This window comes from Falco naumanni, chromosome 10 (assembly GCF_017639655.2).
Source record: "Falco naumanni isolate bFalNau1 chromosome 10, bFalNau1.pat, whole genome shotgun sequence".
NCBI lineage: Eukaryota > Metazoa > Chordata > Aves > Falconiformes > Falconidae > Falco > Falco naumanni.
The window spans coordinates 27354487-27380306 of NC_054063.1; the positions used below are offsets into that span (position 1 = coordinate 27354487).

General features: G+C 48.7%; 1 protein-coding gene and 1 long non-coding RNA gene across 2 annotated transcripts; both read right to left on the reverse strand.

The window, feature by feature from the left end:
- Positions 1-451: 451 nt before the first annotated feature.
- Positions 452-16236, reverse strand: RBM38 (RNA binding motif protein 38). Its single transcript, XM_040608993.1, has 4 exons — positions 15867-16236; positions 15141-15264; positions 14438-14492; positions 452-1927 (listed from the first exon to the last, which is right to left on the reverse strand). Exons 1-4 carry the CDS (start codon positions 16032-16034, stop codon positions 1627-1629), a joined length of 648 nt encoding a protein of 215 aa, XP_040464927.1. The 5' UTR covers positions 16035-16236; the 3' UTR covers positions 452-1626.
- Positions 16237-16955: 719 nt separating this feature from the next.
- On the reverse strand, positions 16956-22308 carry LOC121094372. Its single transcript, XR_005829831.1, has 4 exons — positions 21943-22308; positions 21690-21829; positions 18974-19170; positions 16956-18357 (listed from the first exon to the last, which is right to left on the reverse strand). It is a non-coding gene; the product is annotated as an uncharacterized LOC121094372 (long non-coding RNA).
- Positions 22309-25820: the final 3512 nt, after the last annotated feature.

The following is a 25820-nucleotide window of genomic DNA, read 5'->3' on the forward strand; positions in this document are numbered from 1 at the left end:
CAATTTTGGGTAAGAAAATCTTATTCCAAGCTAATAACAGAAGGAAAGCCATATCCTGAGGATCCTGGGATGAGGTCTGACCTCAGCCGTCCCGGGTCCTGCTGGAGCTGCACCAGGATGGCAGCACTTTACACCCTCTGCTGTGCTGAGTGTGAGCAAGTGCCCAGCACTAGGCACAAGCCTTGGGGACCATGATGCTCCAAGAGCTTAAAAATCTCAAGCATGGGACATGCAGAGCAAGTAACAGCTGACAGGACACACTGCGAGGGACGGAGGCACCCTGCAACGCCTGCACGGTGCAGTGCCAGGTCAGGATGCGGGCGGGGGTGCTTGCCAGGCTCCCAGCCCACTCTGGCACGCTCGCGGGCAAAGGCCTCAGCATATCAGGTCAGTTTGAAAGTACTGCCTAACAGGCTTCAGCCAAGCAAACATGGTACCATACAGTATCAAATAATTTTAAAAGTTAAAATAGTTTATTGCTGTTCTTTGTAGAAATGCACTTAATTTACATCATCTGTTCTCTTCCTTTATTTGGCTGTTGGATTATAGGCATTAAAAGGTTACCTTTACCCACATGTTCAATGACATTACACCTTTTTCTCTTTTGCTCCATTCATGATATTCCCCTAAGCGTCGCTGGCCAACAGCCCCAGATCTGTTTTACATAAATACTGTAAATGTCTCCATAGGTTGCAGCATTGTAACAAAAGATCTACCAAAGTAGACAAAATGTTCAGTATTCTTGGTTGGTTTTTTGCATTTAAAAATATACCTAAATTTGAGATAATCTTAACAGAGTAACAATTACAATAAGAAAATAGTACAGTGCGTTGACTAAAGGAATATTCTGCTCTCCTTCAAGCCAATATTCCCTTTTGCATGTTGAAGTGATTCAGCAATTACTTAAGAACTTTTACCTACATACAATAATTTAGTAAAATGAGAATTAAACAAGGCAGATACTTACTACTATTCTTCTGTCTGTAATTCACAGCTCATGCGAATAAAATCGCAATAAATATTAAAAAATAGTTTCTTTTTCTTTCTTTTTTTTTTTTTCCTAAGGCATCTCCGAGTATTACAAAGTTTTTGTACAACCAAAAAATAAGATTGCTTTTTTCCATGTTCTCCAAGTACCTCTGTACCTCAACAGTAAATAAGAGGACTGCAGGTTTGATGAGGAAGGAAGGGCTGACGGGGCAGACAGGGTAGGGGCAGAAAGAAGACCACGGGTGATGGAAGCAGACCACGATGTGTGCAAGAATCTGTAGTTTTCCTGTGAAACTTTTCAGTCACTTTTAGAACATCTTCAAGACAGTATCTGTCCAGATTAGGGGAGGAAAAAAAAATACAAAAAAAAAAAACCTTACCAGAAGTCCATTTTCATAAGCACAGTCAGACTGCAAGGGTTTGGGTTTGCCCTCAACACTATAAATAGCTTAGGTATTGATATGCACCTATGTAAAGGGGATGAAGGGGTGGGGTGGGTTTTTTTTCTTTTTGGTTTTTTTTTTTTTGTTTGTTTTATTTCTTTTATTGGGGTTTTTTTTTGTCGCTTTTGTTGTCCTAGTCATATCCTTCCATTGTAAAAGATTGTCCTCAGTGGCGAAGGCGCAGGCAGGGCCCTCACTGCATGCGGTCGGGCTGCAGCTGTTGGGGCTGGTACTGCACGAAAGCGGTGGCGGGCGCCGCTGGGTTGCTGGCGGTGATGGGAGGCTGGACTGTGCCCGTGTAGCCGTATCCCACAAAGCCGGCAGCAGGAGAGGCAGCGTAGGGGTACTGATCGTAGGCAGCTGTGGTGTACTGGGAATAGGCTTGGCTGGCGGCGGTGTAGTCAATGTAGGGAGACGTGATGGACTGCACAGGGGTAGGGATCACCACGCTGGGCTGGATGATAGCTTGAGGGTAAACATAGTGAGGCGTGAGTCTGTGGAGGCAAAGGGAGAGAGTCAGCAAGGGGCTGGGCTCCCTCCAGCCTGCATGTCCCCCTCCTTCTCCCCAGATCCACGTGTGTCAGCCACAGAAACGGTGCTGCCCAGCAGTGCTGCCCTCGAGTGAGCGGTGCTGCTTGGGGTGGAGGGAATGGAAAGCAAACCACTCCTAGACCCCAAGGCTGGAAGATGACCCCCTAGTGCAAGATGAAGCACGGACTGCAAAAACAGACACACACCCTGATCTCCAAGTCTTCTGTCTCCCACTCTCCAGGCTGCTGGTCCCCAAAATAACCTCCCTGGATGGCTGTGATACAGCCCCACTGCCTGACTGGCTCGCCACATGTCCCTGGCCCCCACATGCCCTGCCAGTGCTGGCAGCCTTGCCACCTCCTGTATCCTCCAGGTCCACGCTCCCCACTACCACCCAAATCCTGCTGGAGGCTCCCGAGGACCCACAGCCCCTGTGGGGCACCTCCCGGCCCCAGGGACACCTGGTCACTCCCTGGCTCATCCCATCAGGGTAGCAGCATCCCACCAGGGACGACTGCTGTCCCCAGGCACAGATGCAGGCCTTCCAGCTTGCCAGCTATTATCAGTTACTACACATTTAAGCCTATGTTTCCATAACACTGGGTGTTTAGGGCAATGCTACAGGGTGTGTGTTGTAAAACACGATACATTAATTCTGGGTTTCTTCTCTTCAGTAACACTTTGCAGTAGCGACCACGCCAGCAGCCCCCAGCCTGGCAGTGATGCTCATGTGCCCTTGAGTTCTACATCCAGGCTCTGTGGCCAGCCAGCCGCCGGCATTTCTCTGCCCTGTTAATGCAGGTCTTAAAGCGTTGCTTTTCACCAGCCGGTTTGCCCCTGCCCCAAGGTAGCCGTGCTGCTGAAAGGAATTTAACAATGCCACAGTCAATTAAAGTCCATAGACTGAAAGATCCTGGAGATGACTAATGCAGGATTGCCCACTAATTTGCTGGAAACTGCTAATGAGGAAGAAAAAGAAGGGGAAAAGAAAAAAAGCAAAATAAAAGTGCTATATTTTCCAAGGAGCCCACAAGTCAGGCCTCAAACAAGAGCAAAAACTGGGCAGACCTGAAGGTTTAGGTCCATCCACATAAACTGCCATGGGCCAGACAAAAACGGGCAATTGCACATTAACTGCGGAGAGCAAACGGTACCCGCCTGCACAGCCCTCGGCAGCAGAGCACTCCATTGTGTGCAGGCTTGACAGATCTGGGGCTTGTTTAAGAAACAGGGGGCTGCAGGCTGCCACCAGCAAACTGCACATGACCACTGAGAGATCAAAGCCACGTGCACCGCAACCCGCACACTGTGGAAAAGGTCCATTCGGCTGGCTGCTCGCTGAATCAGTGAGGCCACGGCACAAACCAAAAGCCATCCGCAGGAGAGCTCATTCCACCCAACCCATTCTGGCAAACAAAAAAAACCCCAAGGTAAAATTCTGCAGAGAGCTTATGCAGATTCAAATATTTTTGGGATTTCTGCGTGGATGTCTGTGACAGCACATTTTCAAACATGACCACTTGTAAAAGCCTCCCACAGGCTTTTCACAAGACACAGTCCCATACATGCTCTGTAAAGCCAAGCTCAGTGGCTTAGGGGGAGGGTACCTTGCCCACCCACCCATCTGATCGCTCGGGCTGCAGACCCCAGCAGCCTCCCCACGCTGCCCAGCAGCTGGACCCAGTGCTCGGCTGCTTCGGAGGGACGCACAGCCAGGGACTGGACACCTCTGCTGGATGGGTCACTGGCCACCCTCGATCCACCTGAGCACCTGTCCTAGGTCTCAGCCACCACCTACAAGGTCCTGGGGTCCACATGGGGCTGGTCCCTCCTATCCAGCACTTACAGGGCTGTTCCCATTCACTTTACAACCAGGACTGGATGGTTTAACATGCTCTTCAGGCAGGAGAAAGGCTTCTCGCAAACAAGTGCCCATCTGAATAGTTTTCTTTTTCCCACTCACATATGCACTTTGCTTTTTTCTTGAGGCTATCTGCATGATGAGAGAATGATTGTTCTCCTTCCCACAAAGAGCAACGCTGCCTTCGAAATCAGGGCCCTTAGATATAACAAGGCGACCCCCTGAGGAGCAGCACTGGGGGGATGGATGGTGGAAAGCAGCACCTCAGCCTTCGGCTGATGAAGTGCAAGACCATCTCCAGACAGAGCTCAGAGCTATTCCTGGCGTAGTGCAGAGAGAGGGACCTCGCAGCCCTTCAGTCCATAAATGCACCATACCCGAAATCACCCTGTGACTAACAAGAACGAGATGAGGCAGCAGAAAATTACTGAGTCGCTTTTTGGTTTAGCTCTGCTCTCATCTGAGGCCGGCACAGCCAAATCAGAGCTACAGCTTACGCACCAGTTCAGACCAAGGGCACTTCACGTCATGCACTCGCATCTGACAGCGGCTGCCGCCACCTCTTCTGAGGAGCTGGACCTAGTCCTGACCCAGAAGGCTCACACAACCGCTGGAGGAGAGATGAGATGAGTGGACCCCATGCATGCCTCCTGCTCTACACCCTCGTAAATTGGCAGCTCAGACAACAGCCTGCATCTCAGGTTGGTGACAATCTCTGGCTGCCTGTCACTTCTCCCTATGTGTGGTGTCCCACTACCAGGATTCCTGCTACTCCAGGGTGCTTGACGAAGTGTTAAAACCACTCCACAAATGCAACAAAACAAATGCACAACCCTCATGCTCAGGACTCGCTGAGAAACACCCACCAGCAGGAGCAGAAGAGGGACCTGCACTTCTCCTGCACACAGACATTCAGCCCGTGCCTGCAAAATGACCAAGAGGACAGTCCCAGAGCCTCCAAGCCATCCAGCCTGAGCATCATCCTGTTCGAGCAGCTCCACAGGTCACCCCCGATGTCCCTTGCTGCCACCCAAGTGTTCTTCAGAGCTGGCACACCCCATGCGCGGGACGGGGCCGTATACGGGGCCATCAGGGCGAGAACACGCTCCCAACCTGTCCCTGAGAAACTCCGCACGTCGGCTTTGCTTTCATGTACATAGCTCCTCCATCGCAGCTCCCACGGTGTGCTCCAGAGAGACAGGAAATCTGTGGCATCCTGCACTACTTTTTTTTTTTCCCCCTCAGCAAGGAAAAATTCCAGCTCTTCAATGCTACTTTGAATAAAAAGCACCATTAGCTATGAATACAATAAGTACCTGTATACTGTTTCCAGAAATACATCCCAGCCCTATGCATACACAAGCCCACATCACACACCATAGTTTACTGCACTAGAAAAATCACACTCAGCAACTCCAGGATCTGCTTCTATGTAAAAGGGAAGGTTCTTTTGGTCTGTGGGGTTTTAATAATTTAGCTTGACATTTCAATCGAGGTATTATGCAGTTTGGATTTCTGAATTAGGTGGACAGATGGCAACTCATCGATCAAAACACACAGCCCAAGGTAAGGTCACTTTGATGACTTGCAGCTACAAACAAAACAAACCAGTGCAGTACAATGAAGTTCTCTGCTGGCTACATTTCACATCCACAGAAAAGTCCCAAAATATTTCCCCCCTCCTTCAATTATCTCTGAAGATGATCTTTCAGGAAAGAAAAAAGCTCTTTTGGAGTTCTTTTTCTAGAAATCGGCAAACTCTAATCTGAATTTCTACAGAATGAGTCACATCTGTGTTTTAAGACACCTTTCCCTTCCTCCCTCCCTGCAGTTTTCCTCCATCCCCCACGATGAACCCTGCCAGCCAGAAGAGAACTTCATCTAGAACACACACAATGTGATTATAAAACATCAACCAAGTGATCAGCCATTGCCACCACACATCAAAGTCATCCCGTGAACAGCAGAAGTACGAGATGCTTATGGCATTATGATTAATCACGGGCAAATGCCACAAAACGCAACGAGCGTGGTCAAACCTAAGTCTAGAGCCAGCGGTGGCCGCAGGAGGGACTCAGGAGGGCCATCGTGGTGCAGGAGGGCAGCTGGGACCACCACGCTAGCCCCTGTTCCTAGCTACATAGCACGACGCGACGCTGCCCTGGCAGCCAAAATTGAAAGATTAGGAACAAAAGAGATCGTTACAGAGCCACTGGCAGAGGAGACACAGGCTCAGCTTCTGCTTTTGCTGTGCAACACACGAAGGGCAGAACAAAAGCAGCTTGTTTGTGGTGCAGTCCTGGGTGGAGATGTTCAACTGCATCAGGTGGGGCTGGCAGCTGACAGCGCCCTTGGCTCCTGGAGGGTGCTGCCTGCTCCAGGAATGGACTTTTTCAAACCTGCCACCGCCGGGTTCTCCCCACCACACCGGCAGGCGTGCGCTGGCAGGCAGGGGCAGCCAGGAAGAATGGACAAGTCAGATGGTCGTGCACCCCACACCTCTTCCCAAACAGCAAGGAAGAGGAAGGAGCTAATGAGGCCCTCTCCCTTGTCAGCACTCTGTCTGGCAGAGCTCTTGGAGGCACTTTATATGTTTGATTATATCAGATTTACACCTAAAATGTGCTTTAGCTGCACTTTCTCATCTCTCTCCCATCCTGCAGGACATGAGCCATGAGCAGCTCCTGCAAGCCGCATGGATCTGGGAGACCAGCAAGCAAGATCTGAGCCCCTTGATCTTTGCCAGCCACACTGGGATGTGGTTCACTGCTCCTGGAGAGAGGTGGGAGACAACTGCAACCCTCTGTCAAGAGGGACACAGCATCACGCAAACACTTGGCAAACAAGGAGGGGCACGGGGCTCTTGGCAGTCTCACAGAGATCAGCACACAAATGCCACTGCGACGACCAGCCTTTTATTCCTTGAAGAATAAAAGAAACAGAGCCCTTTGTGTCTGCCAGTGAAGGCACAAATTCTGGCATATGACCCCAGGAATTTCGCCTCCATTTCCACTAGAGCTGACCCATTAGCTGCTGCAGGGGCACCCACACTGCCACAACACATGATGGCAGGCGGTGCTGGGCTTCAGTTGGTAGGTGGTACTGGAAGATGAGCTGAGCACAGGCACAGCTGTGCGTGACAGCACCAAGAAAGCTAGCTCTGGTGAAATAACACGTCCAACCGCAGCCTGGGTGACAGATTTTAAGATGTATTTTGAAATGGGTTGATGATTTCAAGAGCAGCCGACAGAAGCTGCTCTGGGGAGCACATCCCAGCAACACCAAGGAAAGCAGTGGCAGTGCAGGAGCTGCTCGTGGCCATGCTCGCATTAGCAGTGCCACACCACCACCTCGGAGCTGGCGATGCACAGACACATCCTGATGTAACTCACGCCCCAAGAACATCATTCCTGAAGGACACTCCCAAGCCAGCAAGCACTCACCTCATGGAGCCACTTTAAGGAAGCCTGTGCGGAGCGGTGGCCGGCTTGGCCATACGTATCCTATGGGCCCCAGCCACAATGACAGGCTGTAGAAACATGAAAAATTCAAGTCCTGTTCTCATATCCAGATACCGGAGGGGGGTGGGGGGGGGGTGGGGGAGGGCTACAGGCTGGAGCATGGCCAAAGCAGTCCCTGCCTGCCAACAGACTCTTGCTCCAGAGATCATGCAGAGCTTATCCACCAACACTCTGGCGCAGATTGGGACATCCACTGTGCTCTGACCACTGCATCATCCATCACCATTCACTGCCACGGGCTGGGCTTCAACCACTGACATGACCAACCTCCGGTCCTGAAATGTCCCTTACTAAAGCAGATTGAAACATCTGCTGAAATTTCAGCGGCTTCTGCCTCAGCAGCCAGCGATCGCAGCCGGCTTAAGTAAGACAAGGACAAACGCTGCAGCTCCGTGGTACAGTATTTATCCTCACCTACTACAGGATGACACAAACACAAAATAGCAAACCAACCAACACAATTTCTGCTCATCTTATAACTAATTTGCCTGACTGCCTTCTACTCGCCCTCCCCTGGCCCCCTGAGATTTAGATAGCAGCCTGTGCAAACAGGTACACTGGGCTGCCTGCTTCCCAGTTGGGACCAGGCATCACCTCACTGGTGGCAGCCACCAGGGAATGACCTGGCACAACTGACTGTCCCAGGCTGGAATCAGTAAAGAGAAAAAGCGAGTGTATTGCAGGATTCATAACCTCTGCCAGTTGCTGAGCCTACCAAAACTGCTGCTGGAGAAATACAAATGCCAACTTAAGGGTACAAGAGCAACCAGTGATTTCAATTTATTTTCAATGTGCCAGGAGAGAGAAAACATAAGGAACAGGAGGCACTGCAGCAGCTGAGATCCCATTGTAGCCCAGACACGTCCCCATTTTACAGCGTTAGCACATCACTTGACTTCATGATGCAACAAACTCATGGCCCATAGAAAAGGAAGGTGGATCCCACAACAACAAGTAAGAAGAAATGCCATCTATACCTTCCCCCACAGCCAAAGCAGAAATGTGGGGGGAAAACCTGAAATAAATAAATAAATAAATAAATAAATAAATAAATAAATAAATAAATAAATAAATAAATAAATAAATAAATAAAAAGAGGCTGCAGATAAGAGTACATCTTCTCACAAAGATCTAATCCTTTTTCTCAGCTTAACCAACAGTCTGAGAAGAACATGCTGAGCTCCACCACAAGTTCGCCAGGCTCAGCAATTACTTTATCCTCTGCATCTTGCTTCCCCCACACCCAAAGGAAAAAAAAAAGAAAAAAAAAACTAATCCCAAACAAAGGCATGTTGGGCCAGACCAAAAATAGTTTTGGAGAAGCAGGCTGAAAAACACTCAGGTAGCAGGAGATAACATCTGCCTGAAACAAGAGCCATCTGGCACCAAGGAAAAAGCCACATGGAAGTTTATCCACAACTAGTCAGCTATCCAGAGAAGGAAAAACCCCTCCCCTTTTCAGTTATCAGCACAGCCAAACCAGAAATGAACTGACAGAAGAAAGAGAAAATGCCTCACACCAGTACACTACTGGAGCCTGAGTCCTTCAGCATCAGTGTGAGAAAGCCAGGGAGATGCTAGATTCGTCCTGTCCACACAGGAGGAAACCCAAAAGCTCTGACAGAAAAACCCAGGAAGCCCCAGGAGTTCTGCCTTTAACTAAGCCTGCCAATTTTCTTCTACAACTTGGAGAAAACCAACGGCTGCAGAAAGATCTCTAAAGTCTTCTCAAGTACCTGACAAGTTTTGGCGTAATATGTATCAAACTGACTACTTTCAACTGGTTCCATTTTTTAACAGACTTTCTTTACACATGATCCCTTCCGCTGACTTTTAATTAAAAACATCCACACATTTGATTTATCAAAAACTATTTCTTGGATAGATGAAGCGCTCTGAAGTAGAATGCTTTAGCTACAGAAAAAGCAATGAAATACCTATTTTTGATAAAAGAAAGCCTACACTGATAAAACAAATAGTTCCTCAGCCAAGAAAGAAATTCCATTTTAAGAGTTTCAGTGATCTCTGCTGCCAGTTGTGCCTTTGTTGTTCTACAGCACCTGAGACACCTCTCACCGCACCTTCCTGCAAGCTGGAATCACGGGGGGGCTGTGAGCCTGCCCCCGGCATGGCTTTCCCAGCCTCCGGTGCCTTGGCCAGAGCGCAGCCAGCAGCAGCTCAGCTATGGCACAGGAGAGCTGGTGACAGGGAGATCGCAGGGGACAGCACGATCCTGTTTACAGGATTTAGAGACCAAAAAACAGGAGGCTCAGTTTTAACTCTGAGGTCCTCGACTTTTCATCTTTTGTGATCATAGAGTATATTTAGCTCTGGTATGTAGCTTGCTCCCATCTGTGGGGAACAAGTTCTTCATCTAAGTCATATTTAGAAGTGACCCAGTGTCCTTGCTACCAAATTATCAGCACAACAACTGTCTAGTTCCCTCGCTGGTGTCCTCAGCTCACAGGCAGGCTGGTCAGAGCTGCATTTATCATTCGAATTACTGGGCATGCGTTTAATACTACAGAGTCGGGGACCAGTACGCCAACAGCTGCACAAAGGAAAGATGAGATCAAGTACGAGCTGGACTGCTCTGAAAATTCAGACAGGTGCACGCATCTCCCACACTGGGACCACAGGGCACCAGCCAGATCGGAATAGGAGAAGTTTCCACCTGCCACTCCCCAGCTCCTGCAACAAGGGGACTTGAGTCTCTGCTGCTAAGGAGGATGCAGAGCAAACCCGCCAAAGCAGGAGAATCATGCAGAGAAGATGGCACAACTCAAGTCACGTGCTGTAAAGACGAAGCTAGAGCCAGATCAGTCTGGCTCGCCATCACACGCAGCCCTGTGCCCCGATGGCACTGGCATGGCAGCAGCACCCTTCACCCAGAGCCTGTCCCCTGCAAGAGGGCTACTACTGCCTTGAGCCTGGCATACCATTTACGTAGCCAAGCGTAAGGTCAGTATATCCAACGATACTCTCCTCTGTATGGTTCTGCAGGCCTACACGAGAGGCAGGACATGAGCAAACTGTGCCCAAAGCCAGAAAGTTTTGTACATCAGGCCCTTGGGTCTGATACCAGCATTTGCCACCTTGAAGGACATGTTCAAGAAAATTCGCAAAGTCATCTGATCTGCTTATAAATACATCTGTACTCTTAAAATCAAAATAAAAAATGAAAGGGCCTCTTTGACTGGCAAGTGTTTGGTCTGAATAGCAGTCAGCATGCCTGAGAACTAGCAGCTGAAGCCATTTGGAAAATGGATTTGAATGTTTCTTAGGAAATCCCCCCACGAAAGCTTTCATGTTATTGGCACACGATAAACAACAGGTGCCGGGTGTGTCATCCCCATGGGAGCCGCGTGTGACCGGCAGAGCAGGCTGGGGTCCTGCAGCGGGACAGCTTTTTGGTAAGTGGTGCAATAGGAAGTCGGAGCAGGGGGATGCCAGCTGACAGAGGCTGAGCACAGCAAGGCCAGCGTGTGCCATTTTATAAGCATAACCACAGAAAAGATGAAAGTTTGTTTCCTTTTATTTTTAAACCAGTAGAGAAGTTTTAAGGATAAACAGCTGCGAGGGAGGGTGGGCTGACACAAAGAGGGGCTTTCTTCACTTCCTAACTGCAGCAGCATCAATGCATGAAATTGCAAACTCAAAAGAGATTTAACTCTTTCTGATGCTGCCCAAGACTGAATGTGGGACAGAATTAGGGGGCCACAAAATAAGCAACTACACAAGGATGGGCAGCAGGGTCTCTGGAGCAGCAGCACCCAATGTGCAGATACAGAGAGTTGGATCCTGCTACAAGAGACAGCTATATGCTTCCAAGAGCTCGGTCACTTACTCAGTCACTGGTAGATCTCCCACACAGATAGCTCTGCTGAGGCACAGCCACAGGAATGCATCTGCCATACACTGCTCGCATCCAGAGCAGCAAGCACAGCTGCAAAGAGAGCCAGGGAAGCTCCATTCCCTGCAGACTCAAACCTGTCTCAAGCACCATAGTCCCAGAAAAGAAAACCAAGAGGGGGGCACCAAGCAGCTCTGCCACGTCACCATGTACTCCTGGTCAAGTCATCTACACAGCTGCTCCTAACAGCTTCCATGGCGTTTCACATGTTTCTCAGAATTTCTTAAAAGGGACGCTGCCGCAGTAGGAATTTGGAGAGAAGGTCTCCACCTCCTCTGACAGTGTAAGCACTGCTCTGTGCTGGCTAGAGGCTGCAGGGACATGCGGCGGCATCACCAGCTGCACCCAAGCAAAGTCTGTAAGCTCTGGGCCGAGCCCCCAGGCCTAACGCTGCTTCCCTAAACTCAGAAGCCAGATCTCCAAGTCATAAGCGCATCCTTTGCTTCGCATTACTGTCAAGATCTCCAGTTACAACAACCTAGGGACTACTTTTCAGAACAGGATTTACTACCGACTCCATGCTGTCTGCTGCGTGCCTCCCCTGCCAGGACAGCAGGAGGAAGGAGAGAGGCTCTTCATGGTTTCTCTTTCTGTTCCGCATACCCCAGGCAATATTTACAGCTGCATTTGGGTGCCTGGGGCTCGGGAGAGAAGCCTTCAGTTTATAAATAATCCTCACTGATGTTTGGGTAATTTTCATAGTTTCCATTCATTTTAGGTTTCACTAAAACCTGTGTTTTGTGGCTTGATAGCTGGAACGTGACTGGCTGGCTTTCTCTTACTTAACTGCCTAGCAGCTTATGGGTTGTTCATTCATTTCTTCCTTGCCAAGCCCAGCTTGCACACCTACTACCCCATATCCCATAACAATCGTCTTTTGGAAACCACATGCCAACCCCTGGACACAAATACTTTGCACAGACAGGAACCGCAGGGGTGAGAACCCGGCAGTGTCTTACACTGCGGGCAAAGCAGACGAGCCACTGAGCTTTGCCTGGGGAAGGTCAGGATCCACCCTACGCAGTGCAGAGCAAGTGGACAACAGCGATTTGACGAAGCTTCCAGAAGACAGACAGATCCTGATAAACTCATCTATCCTCAAACGCCACAGAGTGCCAAGGAAATTGCGGGTTCATGGGAACACAAGAGTGAAGCCTCACATGCTCTTAATTTTGTGGGTCTACTGACGAGACAAAGAGGGAACCGGCAGCCAAGCTCTGTTGCTTGACTGAGCACCTGATGCTTTGCTCAGAAGCCACAGAGCAGCCCCAGTCGCAGTGCTCAGGTAAATGGCTCTGCATTTTGCCAAACCCCCATTTCCAGCAATTCTCCTGCAGCAATGACTGAAAGCAATGAAATTCTTGTTTACTGATGCTTGCAAATAATGATATATAATCCCCTCCCTCCAACCCTCCAGTCTCCTGGTTCCTGTCTCTTGGCAACTGATAAATAATTTATAGTGCTCTCTGCTGTATGTGCTAACTGCAGTGCTGCTGGCTTAATGATGAAACCAATGCCTAAAGACTGGAACAGTAACTGTCTAGATCACAAGGAACATGTACGTCAGTCGATCCCACACTCCTCTGTATGTGAAACTAAAAGCAAACTGTTAAAAAAACAAACCACCCCAAAACCTACATTTTCCAGAGCTGCAGGGCTGCGGCTGCTGGGCAGGAACGGTTCCTGGGTTCCTGTATTGCACCCACAGGAACAGCAGATTATCTGCACGGGGAGCAGGCATGCGCTGGCGCTCCTGCCAACACATTTTGTTTAACATGCTTCACCATTTTGCTCTTTTCTGTTACCATGCATGGAAAAACTTGTAACAGGCTGGTTTTACCATCCACTGCTCTTGTGCACCCCTGGAAAGCCTCTGGGGTTCCCATCTCAAAGGCACTACTACTGCCTACTTTGGGGGCTGTTAAAAAGCAGCATCTTGTCTATGTAGACTACTGTGGCTCTTGCACAAAAAAAAAAAAAATCCTCTTCATTTCATGACAGATGTTCTTCGAGTCTTTCCAACAAAGCCATAACCACTTATGAAAACTGGCATGTTTGAACTGTACACAACACACGTACACTGGGTGTGCACTATTGTGGCAACACAGTCTCTTACATCCATAAACTGACTGGAATGAGATTACCCAGGCAGTTGGCAACTGCAGCCACGAGGACAGAGGAGTGAAAGTTTCTGTTTTGTTTTTAGCAGAATTTTTTTCTCTTTGAAAAAAAAACAACAAAAAAAAACACCCCAAAAAAACATGAGCAGAGCAGGAAAGAGATGAACTATTTCTGTTGACAAAGGCCAAAATCCCATCTATTTATATTGAGTCACACAAAAAACACAACAGAGCAGCGCTCAAAAGCTTTTAAAAATGCACCTACTTTCTTAATGCTCTTACAAAATAGTAATAAAAAAGCCCTATCAATATTCACTTTCTGAAATGGCGTAAAAAAAGAACTGCATCAATCATTAAACAGTTAAATGAAGGCAGTATGACAGTCACTATTGTTCTCGTGAAGCACACTTGTCTTTTGCCGAGCAGCTGCCAGATCCTATTAGATGTATAAAAAGAGGACTTTTCTAACCGAGTAGGGATGGTATAAGCTATTGAAAACAGCAGACAAAAGCCCACTTTTGCAGACTATTCAAGCCTTGTATAACATCTGTCCAAAATCAATTTTTGACCTAATGTTACTTTCATTAAGTAACAGACTTTGTTTCCAATGCAATTTGTTTTCTGGGATAAAACTGTATCCTAAGCATTATTTACGTGGGAAACAGCACAGAGGAAGCAGAAGATCTTATTCGAGAAACACGGGAACCGAATTTGCTTAATTGTTTTGACACCTTATGTACTATAATAGAGAAACTATTTTCCATTTATTTTAATTCCTGTGAATTCTTGAAGTTGGCAAAGAAGCAAGCAATGCACTGGGTTTATTATGACTAAGAATTACTGAGGATAAAGGAGGATCTTTGGGAATTACATTAAAGCTGACAAACGCACAAAACTTCTGAAATCTTCACCAGAAATAAAGTACTCCAAACATTAACAACAGCTGTTGAAACTGTCCACTCTTGACAACTAAGGCTTTTTTCACATATTTTAAATAATGAGGAAGTTGATTCATGAATTTGATTTCAAGCAGTCTGCTAAGAAACGTTTCCACTTACCCAAAGGGTCTCTGAATGAAGGCTGGATGTAGCTGCTGCACACCTATGGTAAAACCTAAAAAAAAAAAAAAAGTTCAGAAAAAAAGGTGTATTAATGAATGGCATTCATTGTACTGTTCAACTCTTAATATACATGCATAATTAATGCATATACATCTCATATAAATAATGCGTATACACCTCGGACCACATGTATATGCATTTTATCTGCTATGCATGTGAGCAAACTCAGAGCCCCACTTAGAAGCAAGTCAATCTTAATATGTGTATGTGATATGCACGAGGACCAGATGGGAATTCCGATTAATGAACAGTGTGAAAGTGCTGTTATTGAACAGACAAGGGGGTGTAATGCCTTATTTTACACACTGGCTACTGCAGTCATTAAACCAAAGGGCAGAACGACAGAAGGGATCTTACTGCTAATACCAATGTAACGGAGAAGATAACAGGAGGACAGCATAGCCACGGAAGAAAACAGTTTTAACTCTGTTACATGGCCTTAGGTACCTAACACCAGTGTTAACTGGTACAAGTAAGAAGATATAGAAGAGGTACAAGTAAGAAGATATAGAAAAGAGGTAACTGGACTACGGAGCATCCTCAGAACTATGAGGGGTAAGCACGCATCATCGGATGAGATGAATCCGGCTTGAGTAACTTGTTATTCTAACAGAGAGACAGGATCTCCTGGATGCCTCACCAGTTTGAATACTTCTTGGTTTTGCTCCCAAATATGCCAGGTTCACATTCGCTTTCCTGCCATCAATGATGGGGTTTGGGTCTTTGCACGCTCTTTCAGCTGCTGCTCTGTCTGCCATGGTCACCTGGAATTAAGCACAGCCTTGTTTGTGGCAACAGCGCTTCGTAAACACCCCAGCAACAGGCACCAAGCAGAGTTTATTTATCGTTCTATTTTGAAGCAGGAGCTACACTCCGCTCCCCGCGGTCTCACCGGGGTAGCAAAGGCGGGCAGGGCTCCCAGGGGCCTGCCAGGAAACAGGGGCTCCCCCCTCGCCCAGCTGCTCCGCTGGGCTCCCGCCAGCTGTTTGCCCTCCCTCCCCACCTCCTCCCCCCGAGCTTTTTTGACGAAGTTGACGGAGCCGGTCCCAAAGCTCCCGGCGGAGCCGGTCCCAAAGCCCCCGCAGGCCGGTGTGCGGGGCAGCGGGCAGGCGGGGGGCAGCGCCCCGAGGGGGCGGGCGGCACGGCATGGCGGGGACCGCGGAGGCCCGAGGCGGCGGGACCGGGGGAAGGAGGCGCTGACACGAGCGGTGCGGGGGGCTTCCCCGCCGGGCCCCCGCCCAGCCCCGGGCACGGCCTCCCCGGCCGCGCAGCAGCGACGGGACGGGCGGCGGCACCAGGCAGCGTCCGGCCAGCGGGGCTCCGCCAGCCCCTCACCGCGGCGCCCGGGCAGCGGAGCGGCACTTACAAAGCCGTATCCCCGGGATTTGCCGGTCTGCCGGTCGGTGATCACCACCGCCTCCTCGATGTCCCCGAAGACCTCGAAGTACTTCCTGAGGGAGGAGTCGGTGGTGTGGTAGGGCAGCCCCCCGACGAAGATCTTGGTGAAGGTGGTGTCCTTCTGCACGGTGTGCATGGTGCCGGGCGCGGCCGGCCGCAGCCGGCATCCACCCCGCGCCGCCGGCGACCAGAAGAACCACCCCCCCTCCGAGCCCCCGCGGCGGCCGAGGGGAGCGGAGCGGCGGCTGGGTCCCGGGGGCCTACAGCCGGCTCATGGCCGCGCTTTGTCCCGGGAGCGCGGGCGGCGCCGCGCCCTCCCGCCGGTGCCGGTGAGTAGCGGCCGCCCGCCGCCGCCGCCGCCTTTGTAGGGCCGCGCCCGCCCCGCCCCGCCCCGCCGCCGCGCAGGGGCGCTCGGGGCCCGTAGTCCGGCTCCGCGCCCGCCCGCCGCCCGCCGCGGCCCTGCCCGGCCCTGGGGGCCGCGGGGGCCCGGGCGCTGCCTCCGGCCCGGCAGTGGGGTCGCCCTGGGCCGCGGCGTCCCGCAGGGGGCGGTCGGAGCGGCCCCGGCCCCGGCGGGCGGGCGGCCGGGAGCCGCGCTGGGCCCTGCGGACCCCCCGGGGGCGGCGGGGTCCCCTACGGGCAGCCCCTCGGGCCGGGCCGGGCCGGACTACAAGTCCCGGCGGCTCCCGGGGAGCGGCGGGGGCAGGCGAGGGGGCCGCGGGCCGCCAAAGGAAAGCGCCTGGCGGGAGGCACCGTCGCACCCCCCTCCCCCGTCCCTTGCACAATGATCCCAGCTGCAGCGTTCAGTCCCGGCGGGCCGGGACACCGGGACAAAGCCCTGTTCGCCAGCCGCTGCGGCGGGCGGGGTGGGCGAGGCGGGGGAGGCAGCTGAGGCAGGGGTGGGCGCCATCGGGGAGAGGTGGCCGGGGGGGTTAAACGCTGAGCTGAGCCCCGCAGCTATCTCGGGCAGGTTCCTGAGCCTCCTGCTCCGCTGGGCGCGGACAGCGCCTGCCCGCGCAGCCGGGCTCCGTGGGGCACCGAGGCACCCACGCGGCTCCACCGGCGGCGGGACACGGGGGTCTCCGCCGCGGGCACCCTCTGCCTCCCGCTCCCTCGAAGGACCAGCTGGAGCAAGGCCGGCTGTCAGGCGCCGCCGCCTTGAGCCGACCTGCGGTTTTCAGCCCTGGCCCGGGAAGGCTGGATTCAAACCTTGGAGCATTGCTGCTGGCGCAGCCCCACACGCAGCTCGCGTACCCCTCCATACCTGCCGGGAAGCAAAAGCTACTCGGGGCTTCAAAATCCACTGCTGCAGAGTACTCCCATGGTAGAGTGCTCGCAACACTTTAATTCCTCTCCTCCAACATCGGGCAGAGTCTGGGGTGTGGGAGGGGGTCCTAGAAATCGTTTTTCATTCACAGTTGCCATCAGGAACCACCCCTGTGCCTTAGGCTTACCTTGCCTCCTCAGGGTTATCATTGTGTAGAGAAAGAGAGATGATTTTTGGCCACATGATAAATGCAGAGGTAACATTTTAACAAAAAAGCCAGTGAAGTTCTAAATCACCATCTACTTTGGCTCCTATACAGCAGGTTCAGACTCCGCAGACATTTTTCTTTTACAGAGCCCACAGAGAAAAGTCAGTTATTTCAAGAGAAAGGAATGCATTAATGTCTGCACTCCATAGTTATTCATTAATATTTTTCTTGCACTGCTTCCATAGTTCTAAACACCCTATGCTTCATAAAAGAAAAGAAGAGGGGGGAAAAAAGGCCAAGGAAAGCCATTAAGCTTTTCATTCCTAAAGTGCCAGACTTCAAGACCAGGACATGCGTCCATTGATTACTGTGGAAGAAAGGAGGAACCGGGCCAGCAGCACCAGACATCGCTGCAACATTAACAGCCTTCTGCGAAAGGAAGGGCCACAGGGGAATCCTCAGAGCCTTTGTGCTTTATGCAGCCATGTGCGTGCGTGCAGCCACTAGCTGTCCCTCGTCCATCCCAACAGCAAGCCCAGAATCCACCTTCGGTTTGGAATACAGCCAGAGGCCGGGGCCTCTCCATCACTGAGTCATACCCCTTGTGTCTGCATGACTTCCACCACAAACTGCACATCAGCTGCTTCCTGGGCCGCCCGGGCTAATGACAACCCAGTTGGCATTCAGTCGCTGTCCTTTTACAGAGCTTCATTCTGCTCCAAATGATGGCAAAGGTTCAAATCGTCCACATAGACTCTGGCTCCTCTGCAAAGAAGGCAAGGCTCACAGAGTTCGCAAAAGCTACCAGAAGTATTTCAGTTCTCGATGATTACATTGGTCGGGGGAGAAAAACATCACATACATCCTCTTCAGGCATGAGCCCCACATCTCTCAGAGGAGGAATCCCGGTTCCTGTTCTTTCCTAGAGGAAGAGAAGTTCTCTTGCAGTCTCATGGTACAGATATTACAAGCACAGGGTCTGATGAGCTGTTACCACAAACACAGCAGGGAAGAGAAGAGAGAGCAAGTAAGGGTAACTTCATGGGAACTGATTTTTAAATTTTTTGACATTTTTTTCCCCCTCATTCTTCTGATAAGCAGTCATCCTCCCAAAACACTGACAGATTAAATCCAGCCATCAGATCAAAACTGCAGGAGTTCAACAGAGCTGATTTGCTGATACATTCCTGTGATTTTACTACAATAAGAGTACCCAAGAAGAGAATGTTTCAAGTTTCCCTGGTCAAAGAGAGCTCCTGCAGAGACAGGCGCATCTCAAGGTACGAAGCTGCCTTGGGGAATGCTGCACAATGCTTAACACAAATCTGAAGCAGACTGCGAGCAAAAAGGGGAACACATATCCGATACATGCTGTTGTAGGGCTGTATTTAGTTCTCTGTAGTTCTTAAGAAATAAAACACTGGTCAATCAATGAGATGGCTGGGATTAAAGTCGTCTCTAGCAGCGGTGTACAACCATCCATATTCTTAATGTATAGGATTTGTATTGCAAATCCAGAGCATCCTTTCCTCATACAGATTGGGAAGATTAATTTTATGATAACTCACCATAGTTCAGAGAACTCACTGGCTTTTTTACTTACATGTTAATCTATTCCTTGAGGCTTATGCAAAACTGATACACAAAGGCTCCTTCTGGTGGACTTCAGCAGCAGTATCCAAGACGAAATGGAGCAGCTGCAGATCACCAAGCCAAGCATCCTGGCTTCCACTGAAAATCTTAGAGAAGGTGGCACTGCAAGACCATCCAGGTACAGAACCATGTAGAAACGGTCCCTGTCTAAAGGAAAAAACACAAGTTATGGCAGAGAGAGTTGTAGCTCTGGGAACACAAGAACAGGACAGAGAGATGGGGAAAGAGTAGCATATTCATGGGAGGAGCAGCGCTAGCCCTGTTCCTTGCCCTCTGCCATCTTTTCTGTCCTTGTCTCTGCCTTGGGAGGCAGAGGTAGAATGAATGTCAGTGAAGTTCTGTTGTGCTCTCCTTGTGTACTTGTCTGAGCATTTCCCTTTCTTCCCCTGGTGTCTTTGGGAGAATTCTGTTGAGACAGCCCAGGTCTGACCTGAAAGCCATTGAAGACCCTCCCTCACTTCTTAGGAAACAGTTGGACTCAATGGTCTTAAAGGTCTTTTCCAACCTAAACAATTCTATGATTCTATGAAACCGATGGGTTATCTTTAAAGTGGAGCAGGGCTACTGTGGAGCTCTGACCTTTTTCAGTTTCTGCTGCTGCTTAGCCAAGACTTCGTTGCTGTAGGGTGGTGCCCTTTGGTTTTGTCATGGATACCCGCTTACTGGTTATTGCAACAAGAGTAGATGAAACAACCCTCTTAGAAGCTCCACAGTTAAATAAGTAAGCCGGAGAGCAAGGGACTTACTGTGGGAACTGTTTGGTTTGTTAGTTTTACTAATGCTCAGTCTGGATGCTGGCCACCAGCTAGGCTGTGAACAGTAGCGTAGCTGGGAGATCTTGAGGGAAGCTGCATTCAGTGGCATTTGGTTTAGGTTATAGCAGGAAATTCTGCATCTGGACCCTTTGTCTCAGATTTTCTGCTTTGATGCCCTGAACACACCATGAGCATTGCTTAACTCAGAGCTGCTGCTGCAACAAGAATTAAAAAATAAAAATTCTTCCTCTTTAGGCCACTTGTAACAAAATACTCGAGTAGAGGATGTTCCTAATCAGGACTGCTTTTTGAATAGAGTTTTGTTTTGGTAGGAATCTTCCAACAGGACTATTTCCTCTTCTGAAGTATTTCAGTACTGGGGATGCTGAGTAAGCTCTATTTCCTTTGCTGGCTACACTAGTTACGCAGGAGCAGACGATCAGCTCTAGTGGTCACAGAATGATCTGAATGATGCAAGCAACCTGCGATAACATGCTAAGATGTTACATGGATACGAACTTTGGTAAATCTGGGATTGACAGAAGCAACAAATGGGACACCTGACTCTGCTGGAACACACACACACGTTTTGGAGAGAGTGGTGAAAAGAAATGTCCTAAAGACTAGTTCTACTTTTCCAAACTGTCCTGCCTTCCCACTTTGACATCCCTTTGCAAAATGAAAGTTGTGTGTCTGTACCATGACAAAGGACAAACTGAATCACGGCAGCAGCTAACAGGATTCCCTAAAAATTAAACAGAGTTTAGGGAGAGAAATTGCAGAGCTCATAGCTGCTTGGAGGGTCTTGCCACAGCCGGAAAGCAGAGCTGCAATGTAAGCCTTGGATAGGAGTCTAAATAAAAAACAGGCATAAGAGGAATAATGGCCAATGAAACCAAGAGTCTGTGCCATCACATTGATCATACACCTGCAACTATCAGCAAAGACTGAACTTCCACATTCAGGAACGTTGTGCTTTGTTCTTTATGGATGGTATGTGTCCAGAGCTTGCTGTTTCTCCCTGCCGCTGCTCCGGCCCTGCACTTCCCAGGAGCAACAGGCAATGTTAGGAATCAAAGTCCACTGGATGGATTTCCACTGCTACTGCTGGGTGCTGCCACTGTCAGAGCTTCCTTTGCTTCTCTCTACCAGATGAGTTGTGGCAGGAAGACTCCCTGCAGCTCACACCGCCACCATCACCCTTTCCTGAGCTTCTTGGAGCCTCAGCTGCTCGCGGTAGCTTGGCCCTTCTTCCACATGCTCTTGTGTCTGTCATGCCTGTCACAGGGGAAGAACGAACCACCCGTCTGGAACCAAGGACTGGGTCAGCAAGGAAGGGTGCTTCAGTGGGCTAGTGGTGCACATGTGCTGCAGTACACCTGGAGTAGTCAAACCCACATTTATTGGTGCTGGTATCAGCAAAGTGGCGCTGGTTACTCTGCTCTTGGGCAATTTCTCCTCCATGATCTGCAGCACGCTGTTTATCACCAGTAGCATCCTGGGAGTTGTGTGTGTGAATGTCCCAGGCAAACAGACTACCCAGTCCTGGCAAAGCGTGGGGAGCTGGAATGAGAATGCACCAAGGGTGCTGTAGATCTGGTCGGGCCTGCCAAACAGGGATTGTCATGGTTGGACAGCAGAGAGCTGGGCTGGCTTTCTGAGCAGTGAAAATACTGTCCTTGATCAGAATAGTGACTTGCTTTCTGGCATTGTTGGCATCTATACCAAATAGTTTTGTTATCATCAGTATTGTAAACTCTTGGCCTAGAGCAATAGTAACCCTTGCCTTCCCTGCGACCTTGGGGATAGTCGCTTTTTGGCCTATTAGTGAATAAACTAATGAAAAGTGCTGTGATGTTCATATTGCAACTAAATCAGGCAACAAATCCATGAAACCCTGCACGAGCTTACTTTAGTTTCTTCTTTCCTTTGTAGGAGAAGGCAGGAAAGGAACAGGACAAAGCAAATGACTCATGTTGGTTTCTGGACCAGAAGTTTCTATCCAGATATCCACAGCTCCTCCATCGGTAGTAAATAATGGTGAACAGAAGCTGTAAGAGAAAGAGGGATCCAGCAAACGTTTTCCTGCTACTGACAGCACCAGGCGATGTCAGAAAAACATTAAATACATAGGCCAAAATACTGCCCATTTCCTCAAATTTACCTTTGGCAATGCCATGGAGGAAGAACCTCTTCAGGGACAGGCTCAGGTATCCCAAATCTGAAAGGCTGAGCAGAGCATGGGGAGAAGGGAGGGAAAGACAAAGACACAAACCCACTAGTCATCGTCTCCTGAACACAACCTCCAATACAGATACTGTTCCTCTCCTCAATTTCTGCACAGAAATTCTGTCTCGCTCTAATGGAAGTATTGTCCCACCTCTCTCAGGCTGGGATTTAATTATCAGACAAAAGGGTTTTCCTCCCTGAAAAAGTTCTTTTAGAAAACACATTCCATTTGAGTCAAATGCAAATCTTGCATCTCAAAATAGTTCAACAAATGTTTTCACTATTTCAATTTTATGTTGTACTTTGGGAAAATATTATTTGTAACTTCCTACTTTTGTTAGTGTTTTGAAAAAAACATAAACTGCATTTTAAAATGAGAAATTTTGTATTCTTTAAGGGAAGGAAGCAGAAATTTTTAGGTATTTTGAAACAGTATTAATATATTTTTTTTCAAATATTTGTTGAGCCATTACATTAAAACTAAGTGGTATTTTCTGATCAAAAAAAAAGAGAAAAGAAAATTCCAGAAAGTTCCTAACAATCTCTGCCAAAGCTGCCAGGGCCACATCCCTTTTCCACACCCAGGACCTTTTCATGGGATTACACCTAAGGCTGGCAGCACAAACCAAGCAGGAACTGCCCACCCACTCCAACCAGGGAGTAGTCAGGACACAGAATGTTGAACAAGATGTCTCAGCTCTAGGACAGACAACACAGTTGTATGGGCATAACAGACATTCTTAACAGCTGAAGAAAAGTGAATTCAGAGCTGGAACACATCAACAGCACTGGATCAGACCTCAGGTGGGCCCTTTCTATCTGACTTCCCATAGTGAGCACAGCCAGGTGTCACCCATCTGGATCGCCTCCTTAATCTGGTGCTGTTCTCTTCTCCAGGTTGCTGTATTTCACACTTTACTAATACAGACTCTTCTGCCTTGTCACATCCAATAAGATAAATAATCCATCTACATCTACTCTGATATCACCCTTCCACTTTCTCATACTTTTAGAAGGTATTTAACACCCACAATGAACCTGGCCAAGTGAGAATACCATACACACACACACACACAAAAAAAGATAGGCATGGTATGTAATTAAACTTCTTTACAGGTTTACTTAGAAACTCTTAGAGCCTTCTAGTTGCCATGTCTACTCTATTCAAACACAAGGCAGCAAAGATCCGTTGCAGGGGCTCTGAACAGGATACGAACACAATTGAGCTGTCAAGACATCAAAACAACATATCAGCACTGGAAACAAAAGCTATATCCATGGAGCCTGCAAAGGTATTTAAAATGAAAAACACAGTTACCTGGACAGCAGTCTGGGCAGAATGATTCCGGTTTCTACTTCCCAAAAGGCCTGAAATGTGCCTTTTACAAAAATCCCTGTCACCGCACTGCCACAGGGCAGCACAGTCGCAGGCCGCAAGGGTCAAATCTCACTCGGGTGATGCCATCCAGCCCCTTATAGTACAACACCCACAGCAGCCGGCTGGAGCATCGCAGCCATTGCTGATGAGGAAAAGCCATCAACAGTTCAACAGGCAATTGCCAGCAATATGATGTCCTCACCATCACAGGAGGACAATGACATCAGCTGAATGTGACAACTGAAACGAAGGCAGGCCATTTCCTGCTAAATCACAGCCCAGCCACTACATCGTGCTCTCAGTTAGTGGGCAAGCACATAGAGAAGAGCATAAGACAATAAAGAGGGTAGGCATTACATACATTCTCAGAAAGACAAGAAGGTCGATAGGTCAGTTGATCTGTATTTTTAAAGTCAAGTCAAGCTTATGGATGAAGCCTATAGATTGGTACTAAATCAGGAAATCCATCCTCTTTCCTGGAGTATGCTTTTCCTTTTGCCAGCCTGGGGGTGCTAAAGGAGACCAGCCTCAAAGAACATTTTCATCAGCCAACAAGAAGAAACCCCAACTTTTCTGAAGTTTCCTTACAAAGGGCAGCTTTGGCAGCTCTGTTCATGGAGATAAGGAGGCCTAGTCAGAGCCAGGTGGTAGCAAGTAGGTTCTCAGATGACTCCGTGATAGGCAAGTTACTACTGGGGAACCTTTCCTTGGGCCAAGCCATGTTCAGAACAGTTAGGAAAGTTCAATCACCTTCTTTTTCATTTCCCCACTGCTGCTGGCAGGACTGCCAAAGAAAGGTGCTCAGATGATGGACTGGATGACCTAAGCTATTGTGAAAGACATAGGGCAGCATTACAGAATGGCTTGAATTGCCAACGGTTGAAGAAAAGCTCAATAGGAGAAGCATTCAATGAAAAGGTTTTGCTGAGCTATTCTCTTTTAATACACACCTTCCATATTTTTGTGTTTTTGTGAAAACTCGTTTCAGTCCAGTGAATGTGTTTCTGAAATGCTACATACTAATGTTTGGTCTGACAACATTCAACAGATGTGAAAGTGGTTCTTTACAAATATATAGGTACTGTTCCATAAATTAAACATTAATGCATAAATAACCAATTACTGTCTGCAACCCTGCTGCTTCAGACTATGAATGAACTTTATGTAGAAAAAAATCTCCAAGGAAAAGAGTCAGATATCTGCAGAAAGCAATTACCTGTCAGTAAGTGATATCTGTCCTTTTGAGCTCTTATAAATCCCACTCTGTTCCAGCAGGAGCATGGTAGACAGCTGGAGCATGGCAGACAGCTGTCCTTCCAAAGAAAAAAAAGATTGTATTTTAACTCCGGTTTTAGTCATTTGAGAGTAGTTTGAGCTACTGCATTATCTCTGCACTTTACAGAGTTGACAGTGGCTCAGGAAAAGGACATTTGAACTCACAACTTTCTGGGAGATGGCACAATTGTGATTAGGTACCTTGAGAGGGTTTGAAGAAAACCCATTACTTGAGTTTTGCTTTATAGTGTTCCCAGGAACTGAACATTACCATTGTCCTCATCTGGTCCAGCAAACCAAAATTGTGCAGCACTTACAATCTGCATTTAAGAAACGTTAATGACAGAAAGCATTCCGTTTCAAACTACAAAGCATTGGTTCATACACCATAACATAAGGAGACTTAACCGACCTGGGTATTTAACGTGCAGTTTCCAGCATTTTTCTGTTATTACAACAAACTCATCATCAGATCTCAGCATATACGTTTCATATGTATAAAGCTGTATTGCCTGCAAAAGATATACTGGACGTTAAGGGGTAAACTTGCCCTATTCACAGTTAAGAGCATTACCTTAATCTTTTATCTAGGCCTGCTTTTCAGTGGCACTTGATACAGGAGCTATACGAAACACTTCCTTGAATACATAAAGCCAGAGATTGAGTTACACATGATTGAAGATCTATGCCACTCGTAAGACAAAAGCTCCTATATTACCTGGCACATGCCTGCTAAATTATTGAAGTGTCTCTTCAAACTGAATATATTCGGTGGATAATTAGTCAACAGAAGAAAAACGGTCTCTCTTTACAAAGCTAACGTTGACAGGTATTGTGTCTTATGCACTGTAATAAGAAGTATTTGCAGAACTGATGCAACACAAACATTGGGAATTGCTCTGTCAATGCACAAGTGCTCCCGAGGCACACGCCCCCCCCTTGTGATACTGCCTCTGTCTCATGTTACCTTACAAGCAAGTCTTAAACAGCACAAATTCCTTTTACCCAGTGTAGCACTGGCCCTGTTTCAGGGCTTGCTTTGCGTTTGGGGAACGAGGCTGACCAAACCGCAGTAGCTGTCTGCCAGCCTGACTCCAGCCCCTGCTGCTGCGTCCAGCGGCACCTGCCCAGGGCACCTTTAGATTCATAACACTTGTAGC